Below are 8,322 nucleotides of genomic sequence, written 5' to 3' on the forward strand. Positions count from 1 at the left end.
ATACAATGTCAGACGGGTAGTAGACTTGGGTGGGTTATCACTTTGTGAGGGGTGTAAATGTCTAATCATTATGTTGTTTTGTACACCTGAAACTAATATAAAAATTTTAAATTAAAAAGCTCAGTAAAAAATAGATAACAACAAAAAAAAGGGTTCCTTGTGGCTAATTGGGCTTAAAAATTAAAAAAAAAAATACAGCCATGCCACCATTGATAAACAGGGGTCTCTTACTCAAGCCACACTTCAGGGAGAAGCCTGCCCTAAACTGCCTGCCTGCCCTGTGTTCCTGCCATCTGAGCAAGCGCTTACAAAGGAGTTCCTGGAATTGTTTCAACCAATAGAACTGGGACTTTCCACATCCACTTGGAGCTGTGCAGGTATATCCTCATTAGCATCTCCACTGACCAATCAGGACAATGCTTTTTGGACCAATGAAACTGAAGATTTGGAGTCCTCATTTGTATAAGAACGGACCTATCGGACTAGGGGTGGGGACTTCTCTCTGTACAAGAGTGTGCTTCCCCTTTCCACCTAAGATTGCTTCTGTGGCTGGGGCTGAAACTCCAGAGATGTTTCCCCAGACCAGAGTGGAGCAGAGCTGAGCTGAGAAGAGCAGTGAAGGAAACTATTCAGTGCAAAAACTTAATTGTGATACAGCATGGCCCTGAGAACAGCATGGCTGTAGAACAGCTCATTAGTGTCACAGCTGAATTGTGAAGCAGCAGGCTGTACAACACACGGCTGTGGGGAGGCCCTGGGGAAAGGAGGCCCCTAGCCAGCTAGGCTCTGCTCTGTTCTATTCTTCTCTGAGGAGCTCTGCTCTGAGGTGCTCCACTCCACTGAGCTGCTCTGTTCTGAGCCATTCCTCTGAGCTATTCCTCTGAAGTGCTCTGCTCCTCTCTGAGCTGCTCCTCTCAGAGGTGCTCAGCTCTGCTCTTCTCTTTTCTGAGGTGATCTGCTCTGAGCTGCTCTGCTTTGAGCTATTACTCTCTCAACTACTCTGCTGAGGTGCTCTGCTCTGAACTCTTTCTCTTTGAGGTGTTCCACTCTGCTCTGAGGTGCTCCACTCCACTGAGCTGTTCCCCTCTGAGCTATTCCTCTGAAGTGCTCTGCTCCTCTCTGAAGTGCTCCGCTCTGAGCGGCTGTACTCTGCTCCAGGAAACCTTCAGTGTTTCAACTCCAGCCAGAGAATCGCTCTTCAGACTTTGGTGGAAAAGGAAAGTACTCATGTTTAGCCAGAGGGGAACTGACTTATATAGACAGACGTTCCCCCTGCTGTTCCCTGATTGGTCCATCCTCATGCAAATGAGGACTCAAATCCTTGCATTTTCATTGCTCCAAAAAGGACTATCCTGATTGGTCAGAATGGGGCTACTCTGATTGGTCAGTGGAGATGGTAATGAGGATATAGCTGCACAGCTCCAATTGGACGTGAAAAGTCTGAGTCCTATTGGTTGAAATCCGATTCCAAGACCTCCTTTATAAGGGCTTGCTTAGATGGCAGGAACACAGTGCAGGCAGGCAGTTCAGGGTGGGCTGCTCCCTAAAGTGCAGTTTGCCTGAGGCCCCTGTGTAGAAATGACTGCTAGGCTCTGCTTTTAAATTTGAGCCCAGATAGCCACCAGGAGCCCTTCTTAGTAGGTATATTACTTCTCAGGGTCCACAGACTTAACAGTCAGGAAAATGCGACAGTTCCCCATGACCACCATTATACTGTCTAAATACAGCATGTTAGACAATGCTTTTAGACAGCATACTTAACCATGGTGGAGTTGGAACAACATAATTTCAGGTGATTTTATTCCATACTCCGTAATCCCTTGAGGTGAAATAAACAGATAAGACAGAGATTACCAAAGTGACCATAAAAGTTTATTTCTAACATGCGCTAAACATATTTGCAAAATCCTTTTCAGTAAAACAAAAGTTTGAGCTATATCATTTGAAAGCCCATTATCTAAAGTTCAGTCATAACCGTTCTCTGACTGTGTCTGTGGAAGGCATTTTACAACTCTGCATTTTACGTACTGTAATTGATCGTACTGTAATATAATCCTGTCTATATCCAAGCAATTGAATTCCATCCTGGGGGAGGGAAATCCTTTCCTCTTGAGAAAATCCGTGTTTGTCTCCATTTGAAAAAAAAGTTCAATATTCTTGATCTACACGTGTGACCAAAGGAGGGCTTTTTTTTTTTTTTGGTTCTTCTAAGTTTATTGCATGAAGTAGTTACACTAGTCCAAGTGAAAAGCAGACCCCAAATGGTTACATTGTACAAGCTGTGAGGTTGTTAAACTTGTGACAAGGGACAGAAGGGAAATTCTACTCATTGCAAAGAAATCCTCACTTAAGCTTCAGTGAACCCATGAACCGTCCACTGGTCCTCCTTAGCCAGTCCAGTCTGTGAGGAACTGACATATGTTCTTGCACTGGTCACCCTGAAGCTGAATTACTTCTCTGTATTCTGGATGCTCAATTACAGTACCATTGCAGGCAAATTTCTTCTTAAACGCCTTCACTAGTTTCTTTTTATCATAATCATCAGCGATCCCTTGGACAGCAGTAAGGGTCTTCCTGCCATTTCTCTGTTGAATTCTTATATGGATATAACCCTCTGTGCCAACAGGAAGCAGGTCATCACCCTTACTTGCATCAGCAAAGGGGTCGAAAGAGTGGAGGTTCCGGATAGCGGACATACGATAGGATTCCTATTCCTCGGTGGAAACGGGACGGAGCGTAAGGAAGCAAGGGGGTTCAAGGGGGAGGTTGCTGAGTCCTCGGTGGCGGCTCAGTGACTGGGGCAAAAGGAGGTTATTGAGTTGGTAAGTGTAATTTCAGTGAAGTGTGGGGGAACACAACCAAAGGGATGGACACCATCCAAGTGTTGGGGCTAATGTCTGTTAACTAATGAAGGGATGGCTGGGTGCATGAATCGATGCAGGAAATGTCAAACACGGGCTGGCAATTCATGGATTTTTATGTTATTTGAATAGCAGAGCTCTGCATGCTGATGACAGAACCCTTGGTGTTGGGTGGCTGACAAGGTGCAGCTTTTCAGGACGCTGCAACTGATGGCTTTGAGATGGCAGGTATTTCTGGTTTTGAGGACCTGCCTCAGCATCGTGATTCCCATAGAATCCTGACGTCATTGTGGTGAGGACAATGACGACATTTTAATGGAGAAAGACCTGACCTGCTGACAAGATCTGGGTCCCAGCAGTGGGTGCTGAAACACCCTGGGGCGTGGGAAGACACAGGGATCTAGAGCCAAGCCATCTCTTTCCACTTTGGGGATCAAAGCCTCAGTGGTATCGTAGGTAAACCTGTAGTGGTCCCGCCTGGCCCCAGAGAGTGTGATGTCCTAGAGCACTCTTCTTCTAAAGGCAGGGGCACAGGAGATAAGATGGGCAATGACTCTCTGAGCAAAGATTCCCCCTGTCAAATGGGGATAAGAATGCTTAAGCCACAGGATCGCTGTGGACTGATGCACCGATGACACGTGGGTAAACCCACAGCCTAGTGGTTCTCACAAGATCAAAATCTCACACGTGCTGGCTGGATCTGTCTCTCCCCGTGCAGCTCCTCCTGCCGTTGGCCGAGCTCATATCAGGTGTCTGAAGGAGGCAGGTTCTGAGCATCGGTGTCCTGATGGCAGCTGAGGCTTCCACTCCAGGTTCAAGGGCAGCCATCCTCAGGAGACGTCATATCCCTGGCAGGATCTGACACCTGGCTCAAGTGAGTTCCTAGATCTGAAGAAAAGCATGTAGTGGAATCGCTCCTGTGAGGGTCACAAACCAGCCTCAAAGTAGAGAAGCTACTTTGATCTCATCCTGGGGGAAGAGGTGTAGCAGTGGAATGTGATTCCATCAGAGGCTACATGCTTTGTAATAGCCCCGAGGCCCATCTTAGAGAAGGCTTCTTTTGTCTGACACTGACGAGTTGTCCAGCTTGACGAAGGACTTGATCTTAGCATGCATTTGCACAAAATGTGCATATACTTTTCTGACTGTATAAATAATAATGATCCCTGCGTTTCAAATGAATGTGAAAATACGTGCTTAGTTGGGTCTTCCTAGCAATTTGACATCTTAACGTGGAGTCTTCTCCGGTAACCATGGATCTCTGGTATCCATTCTACAATGAAATTTTTTCAAGAGCCTGAAAATTTCCAAATGTTAATTTAAAATGCTGGCTATAAAACTTTAGAATTTTATAAAATAATAATTGCTTCTGTGTTCTAATGATACCAGGCAATGTTCCTGGTTAATAACCAGATATTCTGAAATATCATTATGACTACACTCCTAAGACATCCCGTTTTCAATTCTCTAATTGCAGACCACCCTCTCCCTCATCATGCCCTGTCCCCAAGCAACCACCTATCTTCTGTCAATAGGTTGCTTTGGATTTCCTATAATACTATGCAAATGGAATTCTTACACAGGCTGTGTTTTATGTCATCTGGCTTATCTCATTCAGCCACTTATTTATTTATAGTTTTAAAAGCATCTCTTATTTGACATGACTCTATGAAACATTATTTAGGAACATGTCAGAGACACCTTTTTGAATATTTAACGCCAGTATCCACGAGAAGAAGACTTGTGTTTGGGAAACAGGTAGATTACCACTTCTATTGCGAATCACCAAATCATCCATTTCATATACACTGAAGTAGAAAAACCCATAGAATTATCTTCAGATTTAGGATTATAGTAAACAATATGTATAAATATAATGAGTAGAGTTATTAAATTCCCCCCAAGAAAGGGCAATAAAAACATTAGTATTTTTTTCCTGTTGTCAAGCAAAAATTTTTCTCTGTGATGATGGTCAAAACCAAAGCATACAATAGGTTATTTGTGTTTCCTACTTACATATTTAACTCCAAGAATACGAAAGATACTAGGAAAATAATAATCACATGAATATTTTCAACTTCAGAATTTCATAGGTCTTTCACGTAACCCATATTTAGATATAATTTCTTGCATGTACATGAACTGATGAATGTGTAAATTTTTACCATACATGATGAAAAAATTAATAAATAGATTCATGCCTCTGTAATGTTAAATTGTCTATAGCAGAGACCTTCACTAGCTATTGTAGACTGCTTTTTTCAGGTTTTATTTTGGACCAAAATTCACAGAAAATATATTTTTCATCTTGACTTAGTGGGAACATACATGTTTATAGCTGAAACCAACAAATAATACCTGTGACCAAGTACATATTTTATTCTATTCATCTTTAAACTCTCATTTGGTTTGCTTTCAAAAAATGCTGGTAAAGTCTACTAAAGTGATGTTACAACCCACTGATGGGCTCCACCTCCAATGGGTTAATCTCCAAGACAGAGGTTCAGCAGTTGCTAATTGATGGAGCCTGCCTTCCTCCGTAGTATACATGGAGGACGGACGGTATAGGGGAATCTGTTATAAGAGCACTTAATCCCATTCAAGAGCCTCCACCCTCATGACCTAATCACTGCAAAGGCCCTACCTCCAACTGCCATCACGTTGGGGACATCACGTAGTTTCAACATACAAATTTTGGAGGAACACAAACGTTCGCTCTTCAGCTTCGTGGTTTCATCTATTTCTCCTTGCAGTTCTAGCAGTTTTTGCCTCATGTAATTTGATGCTTTTCTGTTAGGCACACACACATTAAGGATTATCATGTCTTCTTAGAGAATTAACCTCCTTATCGTTCTATCATAGGCCTCTAATCCTGATAACTTCCCTTCCTCTAAGATTTGCTCTGCTTGAAATAAATATACCCATTCCCACTTTCTTTTGATTACCGTTTGCGTAGTTTATACCTTTCGCTATACCTTTACTTTTGATCTGTATGTATCTTTATATTTAAAGTGGGTTTCCCAACATATTGGGTCTTTCTTGCTCTTTGATACACTGTGACATCTCTGTCTTCTAATTAGTGTATTGAGACCACAGATATTTAACACGATCAATGACATAGTGGGAATAATCGCTACCATATTTGTTACTGTGTTCTATTTATTGCCTTTGTTTTCTGTTTCTGTTTTTCTCTTGCACTCTTTTCCTGCCATTTGTGGGTGTTTTTTTTTTAAAAAGACACATTTACTCAGCGTCATGATCAGACTATTACATTTAGCAATCAACAGCATGGGTGCAAAAAAAAAAAAAATCTACATTAAAACCCTTTGTTGGAATGCTTTACACTTTCCACAGAACAGAAACTAAAATAATCTGTCATACAATTAGTCACAAATACAGTCCTCGAGTTTTTTGCCCATACATATGAGTATTGTCTAAAACATGTCTTCTTTGTAGCAGCTAGGCCCTGCCACCACTGTGCTTGGCTGAGTTCACAAATCTGTTGTAACCTGTAGCTTCCCTGTCACTTCTCTGGCTCTCCTCTCCTGCTAAGTTTTGTTTCCTGGCAGTAATTAAAACCTTCTGCCACTGCCATAGCTACTGCTGCTGTTGGAACCACCATAGCCACCTTGGTTTCGTGGTTTGGCAAAGTATTGACCTCCACCACCATAGGGGCCAGAGCTTCTGCCTCCAAAGTTCCCTCCTTTCGTGGGTCCAAAATTTGAAGATTGATTGTTGTAATTGCCAAAATCATTGTAGCTTCCACCACCTCCAAAATTGCTTCCATCATTACCAAATCCATTATAGCCATCCCCACTGCCACCATATCCTCCTCCTCCACGACTGCCTCCAAAGCCACCTCGACCACTGAAGTTTCCTCCACAACCAAAGTTGTCATTCCCACCAAAGCCACCTCCTCGACCACCACCGAAGTTTCCAGAACCACTTCGACCTCTTTGACTGGATGAAGCACTGGCCATCTCTTGCTTAGATAGGGCGTTCCTTACTTCACAGTTGTGGCCATTCACAGTATGGTATTTCTGAATGACAATCTTGTCTACAGAGTCATGGTCATCAAAGGTTACAAAAGCAAAGCCTCTCTTCTTGCCACTGCCTCGGTCAGTCATGATTTCAATCACTTCAATTTTCCCATACTGTTCAAAATAATCTCTTAGGTGATGTTCTTCAGTGTCTTCTTTAATACCACTGACAAAAATCTTTTTCACAGTTAAGTGGGCACCAGGTCTTTGAGAATCTTCTCTTGAGACAGCCCTCTTTGGTTCCACAACTCTTCCATCCACCTTGTGTGGCCTTGCATTCATGGCTGCGTCCACCTCCTCCACAGTGGCATAGGTGACAAACCCAAAGCCTCTGGAGCGTTTGGTGTTTGGGTCTCTCATCACCACACAGTCTGTGAGCGTTCCCCATTGCTCAAAATGGCTCCTCAGACTCTCATCGGTTGTTTCAAAGCTCAAACCTCCGATGAAGAGCTTCCGCAGCTGTTCAGGCTCTTTGGGAGACTCTGACTTAGACATGACGACCGCATGAGGGGTGACTTTAACGATGCTTACTCGGTGGCGTCCACCGACAGAAAGCCATTTGTGGTTTTAACTGAGGATATCATTAGGACTTCGTTTTCTCTTCTTTCTTAGCATATCAATTACACCTTTAGTTTCCTTTCCAGGGACTGCACTAGGGTTTGCCGTATAGGACCCTGATGTCTTCACTCTTGCTCCAGGAAGCTGTCTAGCACACTCGGCATCGCATTTGGTTTTTCTCTATCAGCTCCTGTTTCTGGGGCTCAGAGTCCACACCCTTCTGTGATGCTCCACTAGAAGGGAGAGTCGGGGAGGCAGGGATGAGACAGTACATGGAACGTGAGAGAGGAACGTGAGAGCATGGGAGAAGCACATGACGTGCAGGGGAAGGGGTGAGGATGTGCTTGCCTGTCCCCACTCAGGTCACTGGAAGCTGTGCAATGGCGCTTTGCCCCTCCCCCGGCTCCATCACACGGCCCCCTCCCCTCACAGCAGGGACACTGAGGCTCACACATCATGGAAATATCGGTTTCTCCCCACTTGCTATTACCTGTCCAAGTATTCCCTCTGGTAGTCATGCTATGATGTTAATTTTCCAGACATCGCATTGACAGAATGAAGGAGGGAAAAAAAGAATGGCCACCTACCATTTTGAGGGCCTATTGGATGCCACATGCTGTAGGTTGTCTTTTCACAAATTTTTTTCTCTTTCAATCTTCAGAGCAATGCTGGGAGGTGGACATCATTACTTCCTTTGTACTCATGGGAAGACACTAAGGCTCACAGAGTAGAGTACACACTCAAAGAATTCCAGGGAGGCGTCAAATGGACACAGAAGCCAACTTGATGGGGCTCATACTGGCCAATTCTGTGACAATGTGAGCATCAAAATGCATAACCATGCTGCCAGACGCTATCCCTTT

The 8,322-nt window shown here is 43.8% G+C and overlaps 2 protein-coding genes across 2 annotated transcripts; both read right to left on the bottom strand.

Annotated features, from left to right (window-relative positions):
- Positions 1-2,387: 2,387 nt before the first annotated feature.
- On the bottom strand, positions 2,388-2,722 carry LOC117028537 (eukaryotic translation initiation factor 1-like). Its single transcript, XM_033117269.1, has one exon. The coding sequence runs from the start codon at positions 2,694-2,696 to the stop codon at positions 2,388-2,390; it is 309 nt and encodes a 102-aa protein (XP_032973160.1). The 5' UTR covers positions 2,697-2,722.
- A 3,376-nt stretch (positions 2,723-6,098) lies between these two features.
- LOC117024572 (heterogeneous nuclear ribonucleoprotein A1-like) lies at positions 6,099-7,450 on the bottom strand. Its single transcript, XM_033109994.1, has one exon. It carries the CDS (start codon positions 7,394-7,396, stop codon positions 6,434-6,436), a length of 963 nt encoding a protein of 320 aa, XP_032965885.1. The 5' UTR covers positions 7,397-7,450; the 3' UTR covers positions 6,099-6,433.
- Positions 7,451-8,322: the final 872 nt, after the last annotated feature.

This window comes from Rhinolophus ferrumequinum, chromosome X, assembly GCF_004115265.2.
Source record: "Rhinolophus ferrumequinum isolate MPI-CBG mRhiFer1 chromosome X, mRhiFer1_v1.p, whole genome shotgun sequence".
Taxonomy (NCBI): domain Eukaryota; kingdom Metazoa; phylum Chordata; class Mammalia; order Chiroptera; family Rhinolophidae; genus Rhinolophus; species Rhinolophus ferrumequinum.